This window comes from Benincasa hispida, chromosome 7 (assembly GCF_009727055.1).
Source record: "Benincasa hispida cultivar B227 chromosome 7, ASM972705v1, whole genome shotgun sequence".
Lineage (NCBI taxonomy): Eukaryota > Viridiplantae > Streptophyta > Magnoliopsida > Cucurbitales > Cucurbitaceae > Benincasa > Benincasa hispida.
In genome coordinates, this window is record NC_052355.1 from 7,546,621 (window position 1) to 7,573,194 (window position 26,574).

The 26,574-nt window shown below is 37.4% G+C and overlaps 2 protein-coding genes and 1 long non-coding RNA gene across 7 annotated transcripts in view; 1 reads left to right on the plus strand and 2 right to left on the minus strand.

Moving 5' to 3' along the window:
* The window catches only part of LOC120081212 (DNA repair protein XRCC2 homolog), a 37,823-nt gene that overhangs the window by 6,042 nt on the left and 5,207 nt on the right, over window positions 1-26,574 (minus strand). For 2 of the 5 annotated variants that reach the window (XR_005482725.1, XM_039035912.1), the window contains exons 4-7: window positions 19,668-19,738; window positions 15,494-15,556; window positions 6,401-6,535; window positions 5,965-6,018 (exon numbers count right to left, since the gene is read on the minus strand). Coding sequence is in view for 4 of the 5 variants with exons in the window: in XM_039035912.1 (XP_038891840.1) it covers window positions 5,965-6,018; window positions 6,401-6,535; window positions 15,494-15,556; window positions 19,668-19,738 (323 nt within the window). In the remaining variant the exon portion in view is untranslated. The remainder of the gene's footprint in view (window positions 1-5,964; window positions 6,019-6,400; window positions 6,536-15,493; window positions 15,557-19,667; window positions 19,739-26,574) is intronic. The other 3 variants (XM_039035914.1, XM_039035913.1, XM_039035915.1) reach the window with 3 other exon arrangements.
* Window positions 6,579-14,869, minus strand: LOC120081214. Its single transcript, XR_005482726.1, has 3 exons — window positions 13,389-14,869; window positions 12,823-13,306; window positions 6,579-12,741 (listed from the first exon to the last, which is right to left on the minus strand). It is a non-coding gene; the product is annotated as an uncharacterized LOC120081214 (long non-coding RNA).
* Window positions 17,281-19,260, plus strand: LOC120081213 (40S ribosomal protein S23-like). Its single transcript, XM_039035916.1, has one exon. The coding sequence runs from the start codon at window positions 17,656-17,658 to the stop codon at window positions 18,088-18,090; it is 435 nt and encodes a 144-aa protein (XP_038891844.1). The 5' UTR covers window positions 17,281-17,655; the 3' UTR covers window positions 18,091-19,260.

Consider the following 26,574-nt stretch of genomic DNA (forward strand, 5'->3'; position numbering starts at 1 on the left):
CATTATCATCCAAAGCAGTCAACTTCTCAATAATTGCACTACACCACCCAGGATGAGATAAAGCTTCATGAACAGAGTTAGGGATAGAGGTGGAATCAAGAGATAGGGATTTGTTCATGATCTCAAAGAAGAGGTCAAAGATAAAGGAATAACTGGGAGAAGACAACTGGGTATACGAAACAAAAGAAGAAATAGGGTAAGTACAAGTGCATTTACCTTTTCGAAAGGCAATGAGAAGATCATCACTTGGTCCTGGATCAGATGTCGAAGAAGCCAGTGGTTGAGGACATAGGTCTGAAGGTACCTGTGGAGGACGCCTGGAGTAAACTCGAGTAACCGGAGGGTCAGAAGGAAGAGACATAGAGGAAAGAGGAGGAGAGGATGATGTAGAAGAGGTAATTTCGTAGATAAAAAATCATCATCCTCCCTCTGACAGGACTCGACGATGGAGTAAAGGGTATATCTTCGAAAAATGCAACATCAGGAGATACGAGATACTTGTTTAGAGTAGGACAATAACAATGATAACCCTTTTGAACACGCGAATGGCCTAAGAAAATGCATTTCAAAGATTTTAGATCTAATTTGGTATGATTTGGACGAATATCCCAAACAAAACAAACACAATCAATCTTAGGGACAATAGGAAACAAAGATTTTCGTAGGAAAAAGGTATGATAAGGGATCTCTCCATTGAGGACAGAGGAAGGCATTCTCTTAATCAAGCAGTGGACACCGCATCAACCCAAAATTTCTTTGAACGTGCTTTGAAAGGATAAGGCACGGACTATTTTAAAGAGGTGTCTATTTTTTCTTTCAACAAATCCATTTTGAGATGGAGTGTCTGCGCAAGAGGATTGATGAATGATGCCATGACCACATAAGTAGGATCCAAGTACATGAGAGAAATATTCACCAGCATTATCAGTTCGCAAGACTTTGATAGACATTAAATTGATTTCGAATCTCAGCATGCAAAGCACAAAAATGAGACAATGACTCAAAACGATTTTTCATTAAATATAACCAAATCACACGAGAATAATCAACAACAAAAGTAACAAAGTAACAAAAACCTGTTTGGGACACGACTAGACAAGGACCCCAAATATCAGAATGAACTAACTCAAAAGGTGCACTGACTCGTTTATGAACTCTAGGACTAGAACTAAGACGATGAAATTTAGAAAATTGACACGAATAACAATTCAAAGGCGACAAGGAATGAAATTCTGGATAAAGTTTCTTCAACACGAACAACGATGGATGACCCAAACAACAATGAACTTCAAACGGGGATCTAACTCCAGAGCAATGCATAGTTTTCAGTATCTGGTGGTCAAAAATGTAAAGGCTCCAAACTCATGTCCTCTACCAATAATCTTCTTCGTCATACGATTCTGAAACAAGCAATAACTAGGAAAAAAAACGAGACAAAACAATCAAGGTCACAAGTAAGCTGGCTAATAGAAATTAAATTAAAAGACAATTGAGGCAAATGTAATTCAGTGGACAAAGAAAGTGATGGAGTGAGAGAAACAATGTCAGATCCAAGAACAAAGGAGGTTGATCCATCTACCAAAGTGACAGACGGAGATGAGGCAAGGAACAAAGGCATAGAAAATAAGTTAGAATTACCTGTCATATGAGTGGTGGCACCAGAGTCTGACCCATTTGGTAGATGTAAGAAGACATTTCATATTACCTGTCTCGGCAATGTTGACAATAGGATTTGGTGAAGAAGATGCCTGCAAGGATTCTTGGAATACTTGAAATTTAGCAAAGTCGTCAACAGATATGGTAATAGACTTCTCAGCCATATCATTGATGGAAGCTATCTAAGCATGTTGAGATCGTCGAGTCTTATACAAAAACTTTCGACAATCACGTTTCAGATGTCCTGGCTTACGACAATAGTGACAATCTCCTGAGAATCTAATCTTCAATTATCATAACTAGGCTTTTGAAAATTGTTAGTCATCCCTAAAGTACCCTGGGAGTTATTATTATTCTTACTCATAAGAGCACTATTAGGTTGAGAAACAGGCAAACCATATTGAGAACTCTCAATACGAAAAACACGACTGAAGTCTTCCTCTAATGACGGAATTTCAGAATTAGAAAGAATCTGTGTTTTAGCCATTCCAAACTCAGGTAAAAGTCCATTCAAAAATATTATAACAGCCATCTTTTCTCACTGGGCTTGTTGAACTTTGACATCGGGCCTAAACGGCAATAGTAAAGCAAGTTCAGCAGCTATCTTCTTAAGTCTCATAAAGTAACTTGTAATAGATTCTGCTTTCTATTCAGCTTGAAAAAATTGCATACAGATATCAAGCATTCGATGAACGTGTTCTTTTCCAGAGTATAGAAATTCTAAGAGTTTTAAGAGTTCCTTCACAGAATCACATTGATCTACCAAACCAACAACCTCACTTTCAATAGAATTCTTAATCTGAAGATAAAGTCGAGCGTCATCACGAAGCCAAGCCTTTTTCGTATCATCTTTTGGTGGCTCCTCAGTTAGATGGCAATCCATATCTGTACTAAGCAAATAAAATTGAATTGTCCGACACCATCATAGTAATTAGATCCATTTAACTTGTGTTTAGTTATCTTCGTTGCTAGGAGAATTACATTAGATACTACTATATGCTTCACTTCATCCATTATGAGCTAACAAATAGTTTGTAGATCTCACGAGCGGAAAGGGCAAATTAAAATCGAAATCAAAGGTGAATCAAAGAGCAAAACAGCTCCAAATTGAAACAAAACAACAAACCCCAAGCACAAAAGGGTATTTTTTCCAAATAACTCACAACCGAGTAGATTTCAATGGAACCAAAAGCACAAAATAATTAAAAAAGATTAATCGAGAAGAACCCAACTGACGGAACGTGGAACGGTGGTCCCACGCGCCGGTGCATGGCGATGGAGGAAATTCTTTATGGCGGTGCGTGAACCTCACGCACGGCCGTTCCCGATAACTGACGATGGCAGACTGGGGCGGACGGTGACAGTCCTTCTCCTGGGATTGGTGGTGTAGACAAACGGGCACTCAAACTTGATGATGCAACTCAAACCCTAACCTTGTGAGAAGCATAAACCCTAACGTACCCATCGAACGAATATTATAAACTCTAGACTGCTCTGATCCCATGTTCTCAATACTTTTAGAGAGAATAATAATCTTATTATGTAATCAGGCTGAAGATACATATATATATATAGGCAACTAAGAAACCCTAATTTATGAGAGATAAAATTACAATAAAGGACAACTAATCATAATTACAATATAAATACATATTATAAGTAGTCGAAGGCTGCCAAATTTTTGCCTTTTTTTCTTACGTTTCTGTCAGAACATAGCCGACCTTGAAGGAGGGCTTTTGATTCTTGTGTTTGGCTGCAACTATCTGTTCTTTATCCATTGTTTATTGTTTTTGGATCTGATTCTCTGTATCTTCAGCAATAGTGTTGAAATAAGTTATCTATTGCTAAAGTCTTAGATAACCAAATCCAATCCAACAGTCCTACTATCCAAATAACCACCATTTGACTTAATAGGGATGATTTTCTCCATTGGTCCCAAAGCGTACAAGTATATGTTCATTGACAAGGAAATATTGATTACATTACTGGAGAAAAACCACACCAGACACAATGACCCTTCATTTGTTGGGTGGGATGCTGAAAATTCCATGATTATGACTTGGCTCATAAATTCCATGGTAGAAGACATTAGTTGTAACTATATGTATTACTCTACTACCAAAGAATTATGGGATAGTGTGACTCAGATGCATTTCGATTTGGAAAACCAATCATAAGTGTTTGAGTTAAACATAAATTAAGTGGCATACGACATGGAGGTAACTCAATTACACAATACTTAAACTCCTTAAAAAGGATTTGGCAAGAACTTGGCCTCTTTGATACATATGAATGGAAGTCAAAAGAGATCAAAAGCACTATAGGAAAATTGTGGAATATGGACGTGTTTACAAATATTTTGTTCACCTGAATGTTAAGTTTGATGAGGTTCAAGGCAGATAATTCGAAAACCACTCTTCCAACTATTAATGATGTTTTTTTTTAAGTTTCCAAGGAAGAAAGTCGCAATAATGTTAAGATTGGCAAAGAGACTACTTATTCAATTAAAAGCTCTGCGATCATGATTGACAATACTACAATAAAAGCTTCCGATTAATCAAACAAGACACATGAAAAGTCTCATGTCTAGTGTAACTACTGCAACAAACCTATGTGAAACGTTTTGAAAATTTCATGGAAAACCTGTGAATTGGAAAAGTTCTAAGCAAGGTAAGAGGAATTCCAACCAGCATACTTCTAATGCCAATTTGGTTGACTCTAGCCCATTCAATGAAAAGCAACTTGATCAAATTCTAAAACTGCTAAAGACTAATTCATCATCTGGTAGTGTTAGTGTTTCCTTGACACAATCAAGTAATTGTCTTCAAGCTCTCTCTTGTCTCATTCATCTTCGTGGATTATAAATTCTAGAGTCTCTGATCACAGGACCAGTTCTTCTCAGTTATTTGAATCATACTCTCCTTTGTATTGCAATGAAAAAATCCGTATTGTTGATGGTGACATCACTCTAATGTGAAAAATGTAGAAATTGAGGCAAATGTAGGACATATGACAAAGAAAGAGATAGAGTGAGATTTACTCTACCCGATCTAAGAACATAATATTTTGATCCATCTGCTAAGGTAACACTTAGAAGGAATGTAGATGACAAAATGGTGGTAAATAAGTTGGGATTACTCATCATAGGAGCTAGCATCATAGTTTATGACTCACTGGGTAGAGGACGAAAGAAGACAATGATTCATGTTACCTGATTGCAATGGTTGTAGTAGGGATACGTGCAAATGATGAAGATGTTTTTGATGATTTCTGGTATTGTTGAAATTTAGCAAACTCAACTACGAACTAAGAATGGCTTCTTGAATAACCATATTAGCCATCACCACACGTTCTTGTCCGGCCATAAGTTAATAACGGATGTGAAAAAACAAAATCTAATCAAAATTACAAAATCATACGGCTACCCAATTTCTGAAAATCCAATATGAACTCCAATGAAATAACTCTAATCATTTCACAAAATAAATTCGAATCCAAGCCGATTATGACCAAGATAACCACAGAAACAAGTTGTAAGTAGCACGAAACAACAAGCTACACAAATGACAAGTAGCAATAGACCAAATTAGAACTGAACTGCAAAAAAAAATCAGAAAATATAACTAAACCTTAAAAAAACAAAATTGAAACAATGAGAAAAACCAACTTGTCCAAATATTCTCACAACCGAGTTTTGTCAAATCTGATCACACAGAAGGGCTGAAAATTGAAATCAAAGACAAATCGAGGCAACAGAGGGCAATTTTCAACACCTCACGCACCCTTGGCTTAATATCGCAGAGGAGTTCATCAAAGGAGTTTCTAATCATCTTCATCAGCAACTTCACCGAAGTCAATACTGCCCTTGACTTAATATCTCAAAATTGGGGCAACAAGTGAATTCTTTAGCAGTTTCAAGTTTGGAAGTGGTAGCCAAATAGTTCTTCTATATTAGACGTTGGTCTTGAGAGATCTCGGATTTTCTCTTGTTGAGTGGATTATCTTCAATATAGAGACTTGGAATATATTTTCCAGTTACTCGTTGGTCTTTCCTTGGCTATTAAAGATTCTGTGGTCTATTGCAATGGAAGATATTTTTTAGATTTTTGTTTTGTTAGGATTAAAAAGTCCTAAAATCCTCTGCTTCACAATTTGTTCATTTTGGTTCGGCTTGTTCAAATGGTTGGTTATGCTATTTCGCCTCTCTAAAGCTCTTAGCAGCTAGAACATTTAAACTGAAACTTACAGTTCTCATTTTATATCAATGCCTCGAAAGTTGATCAATTTGAAAATCAAGGTCACGCCTACCATAACATCATTCTCTTTATTCTTGATGGAAGAAACGGTGAAGGTAGTGGTTTCCTATCCAATAAAGGAGAATCAAAATGAAGCAACCAAAAAATGGACAAGAATTACAAAAGAATTGGTGGTACGTAGATTCATATCTTAGATCTCCAAATTTGCAAAGCAAGTCTTCAAGCAATTTTAAGCATAATAGTTTTAGAGAATTGTAACAAGTTGTCAGAGTACTTGACCATGTGTATGCAAGTATATGGATCAGGGCGAGCATTCATATCTCAAATATGAAACGGTTAAGACTAGGCACACATCACCAATTGTAAAGTATAGCAGTTGAACCAGGCAGTAAAGTACAAGAAACATAATTCCTTAAGGGTTAAGACTATGTTACTCAATTTTTTGTTTCACAGAGGAGAAAACAAGTCCCTTTCGACCTTAAACTTACCGTCTAACTATGTCAGAAGATCTATTCCCAAAAATGGTTGCTTTTGAAGCAATAACAATACTCGGATGAACCAGCAAAAGCTTTCTAACCTCTTCTACAGCAGCTTCTAGCACATTTGCAAGAGAAAAGCCTTTCCTACAGAGAGTAAATATCTACAATTGTCATAACACAAGGAATACAGTTGTACATAGTTGAAACACGTTTTCTGTTTGGATGATTGTCACGAATGTATGCACAAGAGAAAAAAATTATCATTGGCTTGGATGTGGTGTGGTTTAATTTTCTTTTATTATTGATGATATCTACATGAAGCATTAGGGGGAAGAGTTTTCCTTTTTTTTTTTCCCTTAATAGTGAGAAACCATCACGTCATTGAAAAGAAAAGGGCCCTACAAAATTTATAGGCCAGGGAGATAAGTCATTCTCTGACAAGGAAAGGGAGATTACGCCCTTAACTAGAAAATTTGATTTAAAAATAAGTATTTAAGAAAGAAAGACTGGGATGCCCTAGATTAGGATGTCTAATCTGTTCTTTAATAGAAAGAGAGATGATTTTAGTAAACCTTGTGAAAGGGACTAATCAAAGTACTGTTGTGTCTTGGGTATTGATGAAAGTAAAAGAAGAAAAGAGCACACAACGTTTACATGGAAAATCCTAGAACAGGGAGAAAAAACCACAATACAGAGAACTTTTTATTATTTTCTAATAATTCATACAAGAGAATACACTGATATAAATAGACTGGCGGGAAACCTAGTACAAACCAGGGCAAAGCTAAATTACTAAAATGCCCTTAGGGCTAAAACCCTCTATTTTCAACAGGTATCAATAGTGAGGCGGATAAGGTTGGGAGCCTTCCTTCTTCTTACCTAGGCCTTTCTCTCAGGAATAATCTGAAGTATGTTTCTCTGTGGGATCCCGTGATGGACAAAGTTCATAGTAGGTTAGCCTCTTGGAAAAAGGGTTTCTTTTCTAAAGTGGGTTGTAGTATTTTGATTTATTTCTTCTCTCTTTAGAGCTCCGGATGAAGTGTGTAAGCTTTCGGAGAGACTGCTGCGTGATTTCCTTTGGAAGGGGATTGATGAAGGAAAAGGAAAAGGCTTGCACCTAATAAGATGGGAGGTTATCGAAAAACCGGTTTCATTGGGGGCGTTTAGCAATTGGGAACCTTAGGATTCGTAATAAAGCCATTTTAGCCAAATGGTTGTGGCGCTTTTCCTCTGAGCCCAATTCTCTCGTAGGATTATTGTTAGTAAACATGGCCCCAATCCTTTCGAGTGATTGGCTAAAGGGATTAAAGACACCTATCGGAATCTTTAGAAAGATATCTCGAAAGAGCCCCCTGCTTTTTGTTCTTTGGATCCAGTGTGCGGTGGGGGATGGGAGAAAGACATATTTTGGGGAAGATCAATAGGTTGGGGGAGAGACATCTTTGTGAGTTATTTCTGCAGTTGTATCATTTGTCTTTCTTTATTTATTTAATTTTTTTTTTTTGTGCAAAATCATTTGACTTCTTTTAAAAATCATTTTGTGGCTAATTTTCTTGTGTGGATAGGGAGCTTTTGTTCGTTTTCCTTCGGGTTTCGTGGTGCACTTTCCGATAGGTAAACGACAGAATGTAGTTGTTCTCCTTTCTCTTCTTGAGAGTCACCCTTTTCGTCTTGGGAGGAGAGATTTGAGAGTTTGGAGCCCTAATCCTTTGGAAGGGTTCTCATGTAAGTCTTTCTTCCAATGTTTGGTTGATCCTTTTCTTTTGGGTGGGTCAGTCTTTTCGTCGCTGTGGAGGATTAAGATTCCTAGAAATATGAGATTTTTTCACTTGGCACGTTCTTCACAGTCGTATTAGTATGTTGGATAGACTTGTTAGGAAGATGTCATCACTGGTTGGGCCTTCTTGTTGTATTCTTTGTTGGAAGGTAAAGGAAGACTTAGATCATATTCTTTGGCAATGTGAGTTTGCGAGCTTTGTCTGGGACTCTTTTTTCCAAACGTTTAGTATGATGTGTGCTCGTTACAAAGATGTTAGGGATATGTTCGAGGAGTTCATCCTTAATCCACCGTTTGGAGAGAAAGATCGTTTTCTCTAGCTTGCAAGCATTTGTGCTATTAGAGTTGCGGGGTGAAAGGAATAGTAGGGTGTTCAGGGGGTTGAGAGGGATGCTAGAAAAATTCAGTCTCTTGTTCGTTTTTATGTTTCACATTGGGCTTCGATTTCGAAGGTTTTTTGTAATTATTCTATAGTCATGATTTTGTATGACTAGAGTCCCTTCTTGTAGAGGGATTCCCCCTTTTCGTGGGCTTGGCTTTTGTGTTCTCGTATATTCGTTCATTTTTTTCTCAATGAAAGCTATTCTTATCAAAAAATCATAGTGGTAAAAATCATCAAACATCCGAGTATTTTTTTTTTTTTCAAATTAGAATAGATTTTTTTTTATTGATATAATGAAAAGACCAATAGGCTCAAATTACAATGAGACAAAATAGCAAACCAAGACAATCAAAATCTGAGGATCAGGGGCGCACCCAGACATCTCAACTATGTTGACACCCCCATAGCACCCTCACTATTTCCAATACGATGACAAGATACAAGGATTAAGAGGATACAAAAGTACTAAATTGCTTGATTACATAAAAAAAGATAAAAGCATTCCAATTAAGACAAATATCCTGAATGGAATAATCTTCCAAAAGCTTAGATTGCGAACTCCAAGAAGAAGCTAAGAGGCGGGCGGACCCCATCTGTCAAGCCAATCTTTAGAACTATCATGGAAAATTCTCTAGTTACGTTCAAACCAAATCTCAGAAACCAAAGCTTTAATTGCATTTGACCATAGTTTCTGAGCTCTAGAGGTAAGAGAAGGACCAACCAACAAATGGAGAACATTGTCTTTAGTTGTGTTCCCAAAAACCCATTGCACACCGAAGCAAGCAAATAATTTTCACCAGCAATTTCTTGAGAAGGAACAATCAAATAATAAATGTTGCATGTCTTCTCCATTGTCTAAGCAAAGAGGACGGATCAAGGGTGATAGAAATTTGTTCTGTAGCTTGTGTTGCAAAGTGGATGAACAATTAAGGGAACCATATAGAAGAATCCATGCCAAAATATTGAATCTTTTGGGACTCTTTGATTTCCAAAGAGCTTTGTAACACACCTTATCAATCGGAGAACAAGCAATCAAATATTTTGACAAGGATTTCACCGAGTACCTTCCTGATGCATCCAAAGACCACAATCTCGAGTCCTATAAAGATGAAATTCTGCTACCCTCAACTCTACTTAGCAGCTATTGAACTTCAACGATCTCCTCTTCCTTAAGTTTCCTACGAAGTAAGAGGTTCCAAGAACCAATATTTGGGTCCCATCCCAATGATCATTAACACTACCCTTTGGAGATGAAGCAGTTCAGAAAAGCTTAGGAAAACAGTCCTTGAGAAGAACTTTAGTACACCATGAATCTGTCCAAAAGAAAATATTCCTTCCATTACCAAGCCTAAACTTTTCAAGGGATCTAAATTTACTCCATGTTATTGAGATGCTGATCCAAGGACTTCTCAGGCTTAAAACAAGCTTGCCTGATGTGTGCCAAAGATGTGGATCAACTCCAACTTTTAACAAATTTGCACCATAGAGAGTCTTGTTCCTTAAGAAACTTCCAATTCCATTTGAACAACAAGGTTGTATTTCTATTTTTCAGATTACCAATCCCTAGGCCACCATCAATTAGAGATTTAGAAGCTAACTCCCACTTTCCCAGATGGTTCAGCTTGCTGCCTTTTTGACCTTCCCAAAAAAACTTACATAAAATTCTCTCCAACTCTGAGATCACCAAGGAAGGCATTTGAAATATAGACATATAGTAAGTGGGAAGTGGGAAGATTGGCCAAAACTGCATTACATAAGGTTAAACGACCCCCTCTAGACAAGTTATACCTTTTCCATCTATCAAGTTTAAGTTGAATTATATCTTGGTTAAGGTGAACTTTATCAATAATAGGCTGCCAGAAAGAGTGTTGTTTCGGGTATCCACCAAGAGGTAGGCCGAGAGAAGTGAAAGGAAACTTGCCCACTTTGCAACTTAGCCTAGTGGAAGTAGAGATCAAAGAATTCTTATCAATATTGACTCCAAATAATGCTGACTTCTCCCAATTAACTTGCTGTCTGGAGCACCATTCAAATAAACTTATTGTTTGAATAAGAATGTCTAACATGGCTTCATCGTGCTTGCAAACGAGAAGAGTATCATCTGCGAATTGCAAAATTGATAAGTGCACGTCGTCTTTGCCAACCAAAAACCCTTCATACAGTCCACTGTCATGAGCTCTATTTACCAATACCCTGAGCACTTCACTAATGATGAGGAAAAGAAATGGTGATAGTGGATCAACTTGTCTAATTCCCCTTGAAGCTTGAATGCGTCCTCTAGGTCTTCCATTGATGTACACAGAGAATTTTGGGTTTTGAACATACCCATTAATCCATTCTATCCATTTTGGATGAAACCCCAAAAGATTAAGAATCCATTCTAAAAAACTCCAATCAACCCGGTCAAAAGCCTTCTCAAGGTCTAGCTTTAGAATCCACCCCTTCTTCATACTTGCTCAATAGTCTTCAACTGCTTCATTGGCAATTAGAACGGGGTCTAGAATTTGTCTTCCTCCAAATGCACTTTATGTATTAGAGATAATGCTTGGGATTATCTTTTTAATCCTCTCAGCGAGTACTTTAGAAATAATCTTGTAAGTGGAGGTAGTTAGACTTATAGGTCTAAAGCCTTTGACTTGTGACGAGTCAATCTTTTTGGGAATTAGGCAAATAAAGTTCTTCTTGATGTGAGCATTCAGCTTTCCACTAGAGTGAAATTCCTGAAACATTTTCTGAAAGACGGCCTTTAAATTCTGCCAAACTTCAATGAAAAACTCAACTATAAATCCATCTGACCGGGAGCTTTGTTTTTGCCAAGAGATTTAATTGCTTGAAGGATCTCCTCACTTCAAAAGGGGGAAATTAATGCTGAATTTTGACAGCCGACATACGATTCCAAGAAATATCAGAAGGGATGGCCCGAGAACCTAGAATTTTCAAATACAAGGAAGCAAAATAGCTCAAGATTTCGGATTCAATCTCCCAATAAGATTGCAATATTGACCCATTGCTTGAAACTAATCCAGTAATCATATTCTTCCTCTTCTTTGCTCAAAGAAATCTATGGAAAAAGCTAGTATTTTCGTCACCCAATTTTAACCAATTCAATTTTCTTTTTTGAATTAAGTTCCACTCCTCCAGAAGGTACCAATTCATAAGATCTCCCTTGATGGCAAGTCTAATATCCAATTCAACATTTGAAAGGTCGTCTCTCTCGGCTTTTGAATAAAAAAAAGTCAATTAAGATAATAAGTCTCTCTTTTCTTTTCCTTTATAGTTCATAGTCCACAAACCAAGATTAAATTTTATCTTTCACCTTGCGCAACTTGAGACTTATTGTAAAGCCTGCCCAACCGTCTGATCGATCATGAGCCAAAACCTTTTGGATGACCTTCGAGCACTCATTAATCCTCATCCAACTATTGAAAAATCGAAAAGGGGAAGGATCCCAAGAGACTGCTCCAGCCTCTAAGAGCAAGGGAAAGTGGTCCGAGAATAGCCTTGCTTTTCTATTGACTCTTGAGTTATCAAACAAATCATCCCAATCTTTATTGATGAAGAATCTGTCTAGAAGAGAGTGTGATTTCGAAGTGCCCTCCCTTGACCATGTGAAGTTTCCATTGGATAATGGTGTTTCTAATAACCCTATAGATTGGATAAAATTATTGAACTTTATCATTCCTCTTGTAGTTCTTCCAATAGGGAATCTTTCATGACTCCATCTTGTTATGTTGAAGTCTCCTCCAATGCACCAAGCTTCCTCGTAATAATTAGAAATTGAAACAAGTTCCAGTCAAAGATGCCTTCTTTCCCTATATTCAGATGCAACATATACACATTTGCCACCCAGCACGTGATTTTGCATTGAGTCACGATCTTAACAGAAAAATGTGTATAACCGCCTTTCAAGAACCAGAGGCGTAACTTTGCTTCCATCCCACATGGTAAGTATACCTCCAGATTTGTCGATTGCTTCCACAAATGTCCAGCCGATGTCATTAGAGCTCCATATGGATTTAACAAATTGAACATCAACAATAGGTCGCTTGGTTTCTTGAATCAGAACTAAATCAAGATGCTGATTTTGTAAGAAATGCTTAAAAACTGACTATTTGGATTTGTCATTAAGTCCCCTCGTGTTCAAAGTAACGATCTTCATGCTTATGACACCTCCTTAGGAGGTGCTATTTCCTGCAATTGAAAACCACACTCGGTCACTAAAGAGGAAAATTTGGAAGGAATTTGAGATGGAGAAAGTTATGGAGCACTTACAAAAGTTTGTTACCACTGAAAGGAAAGTGCTCTGTATGCTTCCCCCATTTGATCAGTAGAAGAATCTTCAACATTTTCAGGCTCATCATGATCGGAATCTTCACTACTCATACTAATATATGATTCGTCTTCTGACTTTGAGAAGAAGGCTTCTTATACTCCTGAGGAAAGGAGCCTTGAACGAAAGAAACTTTTGACCCTAGAACCCTGAAATTGTGTTGAATGATTATTGGAGAGGAATGACGTTTTCTTGAAGGTCTTGAACCTTGTGGAATGAGTACTCGAACACATTTATCTTCTAGATCATCTAGATTATGAGAGTGGTGCACCAAGAAATCCATTGTATGTGTGAACTTTTGAAAACAGGTCCGAGGTGATGAACATACCAGATTTTTGGGGCTCAAAGCCTCTTCATTAATGTAATGGAAATCTTGCTCAAACTCAAGCTCTTCTACAATTTCGTTTTGAAAATCCGGATCCTGAACTGAAGGCAGAACATAGCAGATTTTAGAGGGGGACCTTTAAACTTCTGAAGCAATATCTTGATTTTTTGTTTCAGGCATAACCTTTGAGTTGTCTCCTTCAAGATTGCAGTTGGGGTTGTCTTTAGGAATTAAGAGAGTCGAATTGTCTTCTTGGCCTGGAATTGAATTTTCAATAAGAAGAATCATTTCTCTCCTCGTTGTCTGGGCTGAAATTTTCTCTCCGAATTAATAAATGGCTGTGAATGGTAATCAACAGGCAAATTTGTCTTTTCAACCTTCCTCATGTTATCCGAGTAAATTCCTTCTTTCCCTGAAGTAATGACCTCTGGAATACCTTCCGATACTTTAATTCCCTCCTTTAGTGTGTCGACCAAGAATCCTTCATTCATCATTGCTTCTTTAATGCAGATTTTATCCAAGGAATTCGAAAAGTCTTCTGCCCCAAAACATCTTTTGCAAGCCGCTGATTGTTTTGGGAGATCAAAGATCCGAACTTTCAAAAATAATAGCCACTTTGTCCCTTTGGGGACATCCGAATAAAATTGAAAAGCAATAGCCACGTTTCCAAGCATAAGTCTTCAATATCCAAAGAGGTTGGGATATAACCACAAATATTCTCTTCAATCTTAATGTAGGCTGATGAACACTCCAAACAATTTAGTGTTTTTGATGAGATCTCCACTAAACCACCTAAATGTTGCCCAATAGCTTCAAAAACAGAATTCTTCCAAAATGGTAAAGGAAGATTCTTAACTGAAATCCAACCACCATAACATGAGATAGCTTTTGGGATGGAATGAACTTTGTTTTGACCAATGCCCAAGCTGCAGATGCATCCGACCGTATTCATACCATTTACCTTCCAAGAACTCCTCATCAATCTCTATATGAAACTTGATCAGTGCTTTGTCATCACAGAAGGGATTAATTGTAACATTTCCTTGGGAAAAAATCTTCTAAGGTGGTTTTAACTTCAGGCCATGTATAGAACTCCATTAATCTCGTTACCACAATCAAAGAATTCAGATTTAAATCCAACATTTCTTTTCTTTCTTTCTTTTTTCTAATCCAAACTGGAAAGGGAGGGGGGCTTGATCTTTCTTTTACCTTTGCTGCCTCTCCACAATTTAGTTGCATAGGGCCTTCTAGAAGATATAGATCAACCATAGTAGAATTATCAACTTCAAGCAAAGGACTCTATTGAAGGAGGGGGCAGCTATCCTTCAAACTGGAACTAATCAATTCAGCAAAAGAGTGTCATCCTTGATTATTCACACCTGCAGGAATATGAATATTCCATCTACCTCCTGAAGAAGGCCAAAATGCTATTTCCGCAGACCAACCTGCCTTGGATCTAAATTTTGCTAATCGTGCAACTCCCTGTTTCAGGAAAGTCTTTTTAAAGAAGAATGCCTGTGGTTTCTCTTTAGAAAGATCACGCATCTCCTTTCTAACCATAATATCGACTGCATGCTGAAGGTTACTTTCTGTTTTCTTTTTTAGAAATCTTCCACTGAAAATCCAGAGTCCTCATGCCAAACATAAAAGAATTGCAACCTTTGACCTCTATAATGAATCAAAACAAAAGCAAGAATAGAAAGTATGATGAAAGTGGCTGGAAAAGAGGGAAGAAGGTGCGGAAAGAGCTCGGGATTACTGATCAGAGAAAAGGACAGAGGAAGGATGAGAGAGGAGAGAGCATACCAACCTTTTTCCTATTTTTAGTTGATTTTTACACACTCCAATTCTAGTTCACTTCCAAACATCCGAGTATGTCTAATCAACTTTCCTGAGTCTTGTTCTTCAAATCGACAGTGAGATTAAAATGAAGTAATATCCTCCGCATTTTGTTGTAAGAATGAAAGCTAGTTGAGGCACACTTGTAAAGAGAAAAACCAATCAAGGAGAATGAGGAACTAAGAAATAAGTCAGGAGCTGAAATCCATGCTCAGGAAAAAAAAAAATCACGACAGAAAGTAGCTGGAAACTCTCACAAACCTACTTTAGCAGTAACTCACAATAAGAAGTTAATGGAAGACAAATTGGAACACCCAAAAAAGTCTAACCAGGAAGGAAAATAGGTGGCAACTAACAGTCTCCTTTTCTCAAATTTTATTGGGAATTCTGATTTGATAATGTGAATAAGTATATATAGAATTAAACAATTTAAAATTTAAAGGCATTACCTGTTGTGACCCCACAAAGGCAAGGATGAAGAGACACGATCAACCCAATGATAAGCTCCAATACTAATAAGGAAAAAAAAGAAAAGAAAGGAATGATTCCCAAATTCAACGTTAATATTTACGATTGACTATTTAATAAAAATTAAGCAAACAATTTTACAAAACGTTGAACAGAAGAAAAAAATTTGTAATTCTCATATATGTGCACCTTAGTATGTAGATTTGTGCATAATATTGTTGCATTTAGACTAAAACATTAGTCTTTCTATCTCTTAATTATTTTTAGATATCCTTTACTTTTGTAATTCCCTGATTTTTTTTTTATTTTTTTTTTTGAAACGGAAACAAGCCTCTTCATTGAAGTAATGAATTGAGACTAATGCTCAAAATACAATAATGGAGACAAAACAAAAGTATCCAACAGAAGTGAAATCAAGTACAATGCAAACACTTAACAAGAGAATATAGGCTGACTGATAGAAAGAGAAAATATAAAGCACTACATTTTAAATTAATGACTTGAATTGAATAGACTATAAAAAATTGGGAAGAGAGCACCAAGGGGAGGATTTGACTCTAGCAAACTCAAAACGGCCTAACCAATGAAGTGACCTGTCTTGAAAATGCATTGAATCCTTTCCGACCTTCAACATTTAAAATCTCGACCAAGATTAAAGGGAGCCAAATTTCAATTTGAACCAAGCTCAAGAGATATTATCCAAGGATTTCAAAGACTCCGTCCCACTTTTCACTTCTGTTAATGGCAAACCAAGACTTTAAAGCATTTGTCAACCTTTCTATTGGAATTTCTATTGCATTATAGTTATCCATTATTGGGCCATTTTCTAGAATAAGGAAATATCTCTCTCCAAAAATAACATGGTATCAGAGTCGTCATAACTCTAGCCGCCAACCATCATCGCCACCTCCAGTGACACCATTCTCACCGGTGAAATCACTCTCCACCAAAATCATCGACGTTCTTGGGCTTCAGCCATGAATGTTTTAAAAAGCTTAAGGTGGCTCGAGGTGTTTTCTCTTGAAGAGGTGAGGCGTAAGCCTCATTTTAAATTAAGAATCATAATTAAATCATAAAACATAGAATCTTATATGTTCTTAACATTATAATATTGTTTAAACTACCTGACATACTGAAAATTAATCATGAGAGAAAAATATCTTATTATTATCATTATCATTATCACTATAAGATCTTCTAAATAAAAATCTTTATTTGGGAAAATAAAGAATACATAAAAATGTGTAAAATAAAAACTTTGTGGTCTAGAAAAAGTAAGTATAAAAAAATTCAAAAGTTGGGGAAAAAATTCTCTAAAATTGGACAGTAACTATGAAGATAAAAAGGGAGGGAAAATAATCTAAACTTGGATGCTTTGATGCCAAATCCACTGGTAGAATTTTCCGGCTGAAAGTGAAAATTGAAGAAAAAGTTCCAACTCCACTAATTCTGTTTAGCCCACTAACCTTTGTCTTTTAGTGTTGTCTAGTGTGGTTTTCAATGTTGTTTAGTGTGGTTTTAAATAAGCATTTGGTATTTGAAAATTCAATTAAGTTGTTGTCGTCCGCATAACCCTCAGTGCTTATTAAAAAAGGCGTATGCCTTTATGGACAGAGGCGTAAGCCTCATTATTCTTAACAGATTCGCATGCCTTGAGGCATGAAGAAGCCGCCTAGCCTCAAGGCATGCCTCAAGGCACGCCTCAAGGCATACGCCTCCAACGATTTTTAGACATTGTAAGCATGTCCTCATCATCTTGTTTGCAAAGTCCCATCGTTGCTCTCTTTCATCGTGTTCGTAGGTCCCATCGCCCCTCTCTTCATTTTCGGTGTTTATGGGTTTCTCCAATTGTGTTCACGAGTCCCAACGTCAGCACTCATCAGATCCAATTTGTCGGTCTCACCTTTGGGGATCAACTTCGCCATCAACTGTTCCCCTTTGCTCGCCAATTGTAGCCTTCATCTAAGTTTCACAATCACCAGCATCGCCTAAGTCTCACTCTCGCCAATACCATTTGGGTCTTGTTGGCATCTTCAATAGTGGTGGAAACCATGGAGAAAATTTTTCAATACTTCCTCCAGTCAAGCAACAGACAAAAGGAACTTTCCCATGTAAATATGGGAAAAAGTCAAAAATTCTATTAATGAAGGTGGACTGGGCGAAGACTAGGCAGCTCCTCGTCCTAAATTTTCGAAGCCCTCCCAAAGCCGCTCTCTCTGCAAACATGGAGAAGACAAGGGATATGGGAGCTGGGTGCAAGCTAAAGTCCCACCGTAGAAGGCAAAGATGGGCTGACAAGGCCTATAAGAAGTCTCACCTTGGCAATGAATGGAAGAAGCCATTTTTCAGGTCCTCTCATGCTAAAGGCATTGTGTTGGGAAAGATAGGTATTGAGGCTAAGCAGCCAAATTCTGCCATTAGAAAATGTGCCAGGGTTCAACTTATCAAAAATGGAAAGAAGATTGCCGCATTCGTACCCAATCACGGATGTTTCAGTTACATTAAAGAAAATGATGAAGTGTTGATTGTCGGATTCGGTCGTAAGGGATATGCGGCCAGAGATATTCCTGGTGTTTGATCCAAGTTCATGAAGGTGTCTGGTGTGTGTCTTCTTGCTCTTTTCAAGGAGAAGAAGGAGAAGCCAAAGTCTTAAATTTGCTTGCAAAGCTCATCATCCTCTTATAGTTTTCCATCAATGATTTTAGAGTAATTTTCAGATTTAATTAGTGGTTGTTTTGGACTATTATGTAGTTATTGCCTCCCTCCTTGCAGTCTGATTTTTGACATCGTTTGACTGAATTCCTTCCATTTTGCTCTGAAGGTGGACTGGGCATCACTGATTTACAACGAAACAGATCCCTGTTGGCTAAGTGGACATGAAGATTTCAGCTTGAACAGCATGCTCTATGGAGAAAGGTGATTAAAGACAAATGTGGCTCTCAACACTTTACAAGCCGCCTCCCTCTATAAAGCAACTAAGAGCCCATGGAAGAATATCCATTCTCACTCTTGTCTATGAGAACATTCAAAACAAAGTTGAAAATAGGAGAACACCTCATTTTGGAATGATATTTGGAAAGGAGACCAATCATTCGTCTGACCTTTCCGCATCTGTATGCATTATCTGGAGCAAAGAATATTTCTATGGCATAAGCATGGGACTCGGCGAATTGCTCATGGATTGAACTTTAAGTCAGCATCTCAAGGAAGAAGAAATTGAGGAATGGGCTGCCCTCACAATAAAATTCCCTCCATTCAGTTCAGACTGTCGGGACAAATGGACTTGGAAGCTTGATGAAGCCGGAACTTTTCTATAAAATCATTACTCAACAGCCTCGTATCTGGGTATCAAAACATCGATAAAGAGATATACGTGAAAAAGTGGAAAGAGTCCTTGCCCCAAGAAAATCAAAGATTTGATTATGGGAAATCAGCCACTCTTGCCACAATACTTTTGACAGGCTACAGAAAAGATGTCCTCGGGTATCTCCTTCTCCAAATCGGTGGTCTTTGCCAGAAATTGGGGGGATCACTCTGTCAGATCCTTATTTGTGGCTCCTGCACAAGAAAAGGTTGGGTCGATACTCTTTGCCTTTGGATGGAGCATTGTCCTGCCGGCTCTTGCCAAAAGATTGGCTCCATTTGGTTCAGTACAATCACCCTTTCAAGTCCACAAAAGCTACTCTATGACCTTTTTGATCAAGGCTGTCCTCTGGGGAATATAGAGTGAGAAGGACTTTTCAAGATACATGCACACCACAGAACATTTTAGATACGGCAATCTTTTATTCTTTTTCTGGTGTACATTATGAATTGTTTTAGCAATTACTGCTTAAACACTATCCTTGCAAAATGGAAAAATCTTTTGTAACCCCTTTGGGTGGATACATCTTTCGTATTGTTTCATTTGAGCAATTTCATTGTTTCCTATCCAAAAAATGATAATAATAACTAATAAATAAAAAACAATGGAAGTGACTAAAGTATACTCTTGCTAGCAAAACCAATTTATAGTCCTTTGGCATAGAAAATATATATAATAATGTATACATCTTTATCTTTTCAAGTTCATGAAATATATCGAAAATAAGGAGATTGAAAATTCTATCTAGCAGAAGACACATCGCAAGGTTCCAAATTAACTTTAGCACAAACCTGTCAATCACGAGTAGATGTAACCCAACTCCTAGACCATCTCTTTCTTTTTGAAGTTTATGGTGCATGGTCTGAAATCCAAAAGCTCTAAAGAATTATACAGACGAATTTTATACAATGGAGGACACACATAATTGTAGAGAGCCAGCTAAAAAAAGCACAGCGGCTGATAAAAAAAGGAAACTTAAAGTGCTGGATATTTTGATCAAGAAAGTGGAATTTTATTAGAAGAAAAGCAGTGAAATTTTAAACAACCATCAGGTTTTTGGAATGCCTATCAGGTTTTAAAATAAACTGGGAGAAATCTACCATTTGAGGGTTAAATAAAGAAGATACAAAGCCGTCTCTTGTAGCTTCCACGCTTCACTATAAGGTTGAATCCTTACCTTCCTTTATCTTGGTCTACCACGAGGAGGTCACTTTAAAACTGCCTCTTTTGGTGGCCCATCATGGAGTAAATTATTGAAGAAATTGGCTAGTCGAAGAGATTTCAGTTGTGGAGGTAGGTTGACTCTCTGTAATTTAGTGCTTTCTAACATTTTGTTATACTGCAGGTCAATAACTTTTTAGGAAAAAAATCAATTTATAACCCTAAACTTTGAGAGTTGTATCAATTGAGTATTTGTAATTAAGTGCTTTCTAGCACTCCTTGAGATCTTGACTTCCCGAAGATTTAAATAGAAAGGGGGAAGCCCAAGTAGCAAAAGAAGAGAGAAAAGAGACCAATAGAGAATGTTGCATTGTTGCTATACCTAGATTTAAATAGAAAGGGGAAAAGCCCAAGTAGCAAAAGGAGAGAGAAGAGAGACCAATACAGAATGTTGCATTGTTGCTATCCCTTTCTATGTAACTATATCCTTTTCTAATAAAAGGACAACTTTTATTTTGAGAAAAAAATGAAAGAAAACAAGGACATACAAAAAAACAAAGGCCACAAAAAGGAGCAACCTAGAGGAAGGGCCTCCACTAGTCACTGACAGTGTTTTCAAAGCGCAAGGCGCACCTCAAGGCGACAAGTCCCTTGATTGCCTCAAGGCGAGAGGCGAAAAAAAGACGACGCCTGAGCGAAGCGAGGTGCAATGATTAAATAAATAAATATATAACATATGTAGAAGAAGAACATAAATTTATATACAAATATCAAAGCCTCAAAGATTAATAATAGTAATCTAATAAATAAAAGTGAACAAAACTCTAAAAGTAAAAGTTCAAAACATGATCAAACGTCAAATTCAATATCATCCCCATCTAAATCTAAGGTTTCGCCTATTGCTCCCCCTTGGCCATCGTCCTCCTCAATGTCTAATTCCTCTTCATCGTGGTCCTCATCTTCATCACTAAACACTTGTATAGTTGGTGTTTGCTTTTGTACTCTAGAAGTGGAGGCAGAGGCAGTTGACTTTCCTTTTGATCTAGTGTACGTGAAGGGTTCTCTAATGCCACTAGCACGAGCTACATCTTCCCATGTGTGGTCGTCGTCATCAAGAACTAGCTCATTGTCAACTTCAGCTTCATTATTTTCTTCATCCAATGTTCCGACCAGCCATTCATTACTCTCGTCTATATGATCTAAGGAGATTGGATCAAGTTGATCCTTTAAATCAAAGCGCTCTTTAAGTGCTTGATTATACTTTATATAAACGAGATCATTTAAGGCGCTTCTGTTCCAACTTGTTTCCTCTTTTTGTATGATCTATAGATTATTAACCAATATGGAGTTAGAAATTATTTTAAATTTTAAATTAATAATGTAGAAAACAAAAAATGATCACTTACATGTTCGAAAACACTCCATTGCGCTTACACCTAGAAGGCGCTAACAACATCAGATTAAAGACTCTCATGGCTAATTTTTGCAAAAAACTAGAGTACTACCACCAATAAAAGAGCCCACCACATGATGTTGTTCACACATTTGACATGATTAAAAATAACATACTTATATACAGGCACTATTAATGTAGTAGGGAATGTCCTTACCTGGCATCTTAACTTTCCTCGTGTTGATTGCTAAGTCAATGCCGAACATGCCTTTAGCTTCAGAATATAACTCTAATTCCACTGTGCATTGATTTTGATCACTAGTAGATGGTATCAATCTTGGCACAACTTTAAGAAGACCACTCATGACTTCAACATCTTGAATAATTCTATCCTTGTGGTCATAGAGAAGTGATGAATTCAAATAATATTCAGCAGCATGTAATGGTCAATGAAGTTGACAATCCCATCTTCTATCAATGATCTCCCAAATTGGTTTGTACTTCATCTCATTATCATTAAACTCACTTTTAATGGCCTCTTTTGCCCTATCCATGGCCTCATAGATATATCTCATTGCAGGTTTATCACCATCGACAAATCTAAGTACTCGAACTAATGGGTCAAATGTCTTTAAAGTGTAGACCACTGAGTTCCAAAAGGATGGCATCAAAACGATGTCGGCTGCTCTCTTTCCCTTTGGATCTTTTGCCCATTTGGAAGTCGTCCATTTCTCAGAAATAAACATCTTTCTCAAGTTCGCTTTATTCCTGTGGATACTTGCTAGGGTCAAAAACGATGTTGCAAAACATGTAACCGCCAGTCTCACCAATTCATGTTGATTGGTAAACCCTCTCATCATGTTAAGTACGTACAAGTAATTATAAATAAAACCACTTAGTGCTATAGCCCTTTTAAGATATCTTTTGATCTGATCAATCTTCCCAATGTCCTCTAATATCAAATCTAAATAGTGGGTAACACGTGGTGTCCAATATAAATGTGGCCGCTTTGCTTCCAAATATTTGTCAGCTAGGACATAGTTCGAGGCATTATCAGTCACAACTTGGACAATATTCTCTTCTCCTATCTTTTCCACCATGCTATCCAAGAGTTCAAATACTTTTTCTCCAGTTTTGATGCATGAAGATGCATTGATCGATTTCAAAAACAATGTCCCCATTGTAGAATGCAGTAAAAATTTATAAGGGTTTTATCTCTTCTATCAATCCACCCATCAGACATCAAAGAACAACCATTTTTTTTTCATTCAACCTCATGGTTACTCATTAAATTTTTTGTATGTTCTACTTCCTTTTTTGAGCATGTCACTCTAGCCTCATGATAAGGAGGTATCAACCCAGGTCCAAATAGTCCTATGGCTTCAATCATTATTTGAAAACTTTTCAACCAAATTGTATTCAAGGGAATACCTGCTTGATAAATCCAACGCATGATAAATTGAGTTGTAGCATCTCTCCCTTCTTTGTTGTATTTGTAACGTCCCAAAGTTATTCAGTAAAAAAAAAAATGAAAGGGGGGGGAAATATTGGTTATTTTTAGAAGAGATGTAGGGTTTTAAGTGGCTGTGGGATGCGTGCAAAAAGGGCAAAAAAAAAATTAAAAAGGGTTTTTCTTTTTTCCCTTTCCTTTCTTCTCCTCCTCCTTCTTCTTCTTCCTCCAGGCGCCCCCACCCCCCCCCCCTTGCTACAGTCACTTTCGCCGGGTCGTCTCCTCTTTCCGATCCGCCGCGTTCGACCCGACGCAAGCCGCACCGTTGCTTTTGTTTTCACGCGGGCCAACCGCGCGAGCCTCTTCCGCGCCGCTTTTTTCGTCCACCGCACGTCAATAGCGAAGCGCCAACGACGCGTCAGAGCATCCTCGTTCGTTTTGTGCACCGGAATAGTGTCGGTTGTCGTCGATTCGCGGCAGTCCAGCCGAGCGGTCTGTTGAAGGTAAGTTGTTTTTGGCAGCCCATTGTCATTTGGGGATTCTTGGGGCTAATTTGTTATTGGTTTCAGGAATGTTATCGGTGAAGGACTTTTCAAGCGGAGTAGGCTTGTTTGGACAGTGCGTTATCTTGAGGTAAGGGTTACTGCTGAATTGCTGTTGTTAGGCCTGCTGTGAAATATTTTATTTCATATATGAAATCTGCTATGGGTGTTGTGCTGAATTCGATAAGTTGAATTTGAATTATTCTTGTTGTGATGGATATGGATGTAAGGATTGAAGGATACTGTGATAAGGTTGAAGCATGGATATAATGTGTTAAGGCCTGAAGTGAGTACTGCTGTATGAGTTATATAATATGCTAAGGCTTGATGTATGAATTATGAGTAGGCTGAAACAGTTGATGGAAATATGGGGAATGGGGTTAAAGTTTAATGTTGAGTCATGACCTTGATTGTATGTTTATGTTTAAATATGTACTGATGTTCGTAAGCTTATGCCCATATGAGATTTTGTGACTGTTAGTATACCATTGGGCCATGCACATCGCATGTGTGAGCCTTCAGGCCACACCCTATGTTTAAGTACGGTGTCCTTTTTGGGATCACCACTTGTAATTATGCAATGACCTTTGAGTCACTACTTATGAAAGCGTGCCTTCAGGTTCGCCCCTTATGCCTATGCCTATGTTTATGATGTCGTTGTGCATTTTTGGTCCAATGGATAAACTAATAGGTCACTGAGTGGGCCCAGTAGTGAACCACTTACTGAGTATATTTTTATACTCACCCTTTTCTCTCCCTATTTTTCAGGTAAGAGTAACAACAGGCTGGCGAATGACAAGAGAGATCCATGACCTGGCCATTAGGACGTTTCACTGCTTCCGCATATAGTATTATGTTTGAAATTCTAGTTTAGGAGTTAGGCGTCTTTCATTATTATGCAAAATATATTAATTTTATTATTTGACTATTTAATTTTTAACATTTGTTTTAGTAGAAATTAGGGGTACCCCGACCAGTAAATTATTTTATTTTATTTTTTCTTTAGTTTATTTACCATTATTTACTTATGTTTTCCCATCCTTGCTCATTTGAGCATTATTAAATAAAAATTTTGGCTCTTTAATTTGATGATTTAAAAGACATTGTACGATTGAGTCTATGCATGCAGGAAGTAGCATCCTAGAATATTGTAAGAAATTAGGGTCGTTACAGTTGGTACCAGAGCCTAAGTTTTAGGTTCTGTAGACTGACTTACATCGTGAGTCTAATCTGTTCCTTATGGCCACAAATGGATCTTTCGTCATCGCCAGGTATGTCGTTTTAAAACCTTTAGGGAATTATATATACATGGAATCCTACTTGCGTGCTGTCGTTTGATGGTTTACCCTGCTAGTGTGTATTAAAGTGTTGCGTGTGGTCACCAGGTATGGGGGAAGAAGCGGGGAGAATTTTCTCCCCGTTGGCTAAATGGGGAGGGGGACAAGGAATGTATTCCCTAACCCTACCCCCACCCCTCCTCATTGTATTTATACATATATAATAAAATCATATTATATATACATAGATATAGATATACTTATTTATTTATTTATATTAAAAAATAGCTTCAATAGTTAGCTATTTTCTAAATTTCATCCGAACTTTTTCATATTTTACTACATTTCTAAGATATAGATATTTTAATATTTAAGTTAAGCCTAGGCTATGATATCATAACATTTAAATTTTAACTTTTAGTAACTATGAGATTAAATATTTTAATTCTATTTTTTCATATAGAATATTATTGTTTTTATTTTTATTTTTTTGAAAAGGAAACAATCTTTATATTAATTCATAAAAAGAAAGTACAAGAGATGTGTACTTGAATAGGATCAATACAAGATACGGGATCAGGAGACGCACCCGGGCATCTCAACTAGGTTGACACCCCCTTAGCTTCCTCATCATATCCATAGAACTTAGACAAAGACGGAAAATATAAAGCTTACAGAACAATGAAAAAACAGAGAAAATGCCCTCTTTTTTATGGCCAAAATACAAATTAAGAGGGAAACAAGAGAATCATAAAAAAAAATCTAGCTACTTAGTCTTCAAAATTGGGTAGTGTTGATCCTTCTCCTTGAACCATATTCAAACTGGGAAAATGAATCCTTGCCAATTCAAACATATGTCTTGAAGTGAGTAGGCTTCAAAGTGCTTTGAAAGAGAACACCATTGAGAAGCATTAGGTTTGGCGACTGGCGGAAGAACCAAGTGTGTTCTTTATCTTGAAAGATTCTTTGATTTCTTTCCAACCAAATTTCAACTAATATTGCTTTTACTGCATTGCACCAAATCAGATTTGGGGCTTTTTTGAGGATAGGACCAGTGAGTAACTGTTGAACATTCTATTTATAAGTAAAGTCAAACACCCAACTGATGTTGAATGGTTTAAAAAGGACTAACCAACAATTTCTTGCGAAGGAACAGTCAAAGAACAAGTGTTGTAAGTCTTTCCCTGCTGATTTACATAAAACACACTGATTCGGAGAAATAAAATGGGAGGGCAGCTTGTGTTGCAGAACTGATGCACTGTTTAAGGATCCAAACAGCAAGATCCAAGTTGTAATGTTCACTCTTCGAGGGCTATTGGTCTTCCACAAAGCTTTTAAAAGGTGGGTGTCAATAGGTGAGGCCAAAGCAAGATGGTTAGACAATGATTTTACCGTGAATGAACCACTTGTTTCTAAAGACCAAGATCGAGAGTCAGGCCTGGAAGAAGGCTTTATGCTGGAAATCAAGGAAAGCAATGTCTGAAATTCATGTATTTCTTCTTCTTTCAAAAGTCTTCTGAAGGGTAAAGACCAAGAGAGTGATTGTGAATCCCAATGGTCCATAATAGAACCATTTTGGTTGGAAGCAACTCTAAATAAAGAGGGAAAACTGAGTTTAAGGGGTGAATTACCAGCCCAAGAGTCGAGCCAGAAAGCAAATCTGCTACCATTTCCCAGTTTGAGGACAGCCAAGACTTCTACTTTCAACCAGCTTTTTGATATGTTAATCCAAGGACTTTGGAGGCTACAGAAGGACTTTCCCAGAGTGTGCCAATCACCAAAACTTTTGCCATGAATACTCCTTATTACTTGTGCCCATAGAGAAGAATTTTCATGGAAAAAACACCATCCCCATTTGGCAAGAAGAGCCAAATT